Source organism: Condylura cristata, unplaced genomic scaffold, assembly GCF_000260355.1.
Source record: "Condylura cristata isolate star-nosed mole 26May11 unplaced genomic scaffold, ConCri1.0 scaffold00038, whole genome shotgun sequence".
NCBI classification, from domain to species: domain Eukaryota; kingdom Metazoa; phylum Chordata; class Mammalia; order Eulipotyphla; family Talpidae; genus Condylura; species Condylura cristata.
This window is the reverse complement of record NW_004567139.1, coordinates 9,195,039-9,196,307: the sequence shown is the minus strand read 5'-3', so window position 1 is coordinate 9,196,307 and position 1,269 is coordinate 9,195,039. Positions and strand designations below refer to the sequence as shown.

At 66.8% G+C, this 1,269-nt stretch overlaps 1 protein-coding gene across 1 annotated transcript in view; it reads right to left on the bottom strand.

Annotated features, from left to right (window-relative positions):
• Positions 1-189: 189 nt before the first annotated feature.
• Positions 190-1,269, bottom strand: part of SEC14L1 (SEC14-like 1 (S. cerevisiae)) — a 21,806-nt gene continuing 20,726 nt past the window's right edge. Inside the window, exon 8 of the mRNA XM_012733005.1 lies at positions 190-395. Coding sequence (XP_012588459.1) covers positions 190-395 — 206 coding nt within the window. The remainder of the gene's footprint in view (positions 396-1,269) is intronic.

Below are 1,269 nucleotides of genomic sequence, written 5' to 3'. Positions count from 1 at the left end.
CGCGCCGGGCTGAGCGCGCGGACATGGCCGCGTGGCTGGGTCTCGCCCATTCCTCGTGGCGGGATGACGACCTGGAGGCCGGGGCGCGGTGGCAGCCTGCAGGAGGGGGCCAGCCGGTCTCCCGGGGGCGGGGAGCAAGTGCAGGAGGCCGTGACGCGGCCGGTCCCGCCGGCGCCCGGGTGGCCTCGCTTATCTGCTGGCGCTGCCCGTGCGGAAAACATTTCGCCCTCTTAGAATTTTTGGATGTGCACGATCCCCTCGGGCTCCCGCGGGCAGAGGAAGGCCGCGAGACGCCGGAACACTCACGTATCTGAGCAGGGCCTCCTCCCCGAGGGCCCTCACCAGGCCTTTGGTGTCCATCTGGCCCAGCCGGAGCACGTACAGGGGCCGGCCGTCTGTGGGAGGGAAGGGCGCAGCCCTAAGCACCCTCGCCAGAGCCGGCCCGCCCACCGCCCACGGCCCACGGCCCACGGCCCACGGCTCTGGCCTCTGCCCCACTCCCAGAAGCAGCAACTATCACAGGCCCAACATTCTTCTCCCCAAAATGATAAAAGAAGGAACTCAAAACCCAGCTGACAGCAGCTGAGCAGACCTCCTGCTCTACCTGGGCCGAGAGGTGTGAGCCAGAGCCAGCCTGGCTGACGCTGGACTGGCCGTGGCCAGGCTGGCCGTCTCCCCCCGGGCCCTGGCCACTGCGCAGCACTGACCTCAACGGGGCAGGCCTGTTTCTGTGGCCGGGGGGCGCTTCTAAGACGCCACGTTCCAGTGGGCACGTTCTCTTTTCAGACCTCAGTTACCACAGTGTGCACACTTTTACACACCCAGCTTCCCTTCATCCCCACCTCAGGACCACGATGAACGAGAGCTTTCTGGAAATCACCGGAGCCACACCAGGCAGCACACGCTGGCGCCCCTTTAAGGCGTGGGGGCCCGGCGGCGCCTGGACAGACCCACTGCCGTGAGCCAGCCACACGGGGGGGAGGCACCACCCCGGCCGGCACCCTGACCCCCACCGGGCCTGCCACTTCCTGGGGAATCTGGATCTGACACGTTCTACTGAAAACCAAAGGGGCTTTGGGCGCCCCGACCTGCTGGGAGGCTCGTAAACGTCCCCTGGAAAGTCTCCTCCCAACCCCGCCCATCTTCGGAGCCCGGAAGGCGCATAAATACTGCGTGCGCCCGGTGAAGTCAGTGAAGCTGCAATGAGTCTGAGAGGAGCCACAGATCACGACGGGGTGCAGAGGTGGGAGCTGCCCCGGGGTGCCTGAG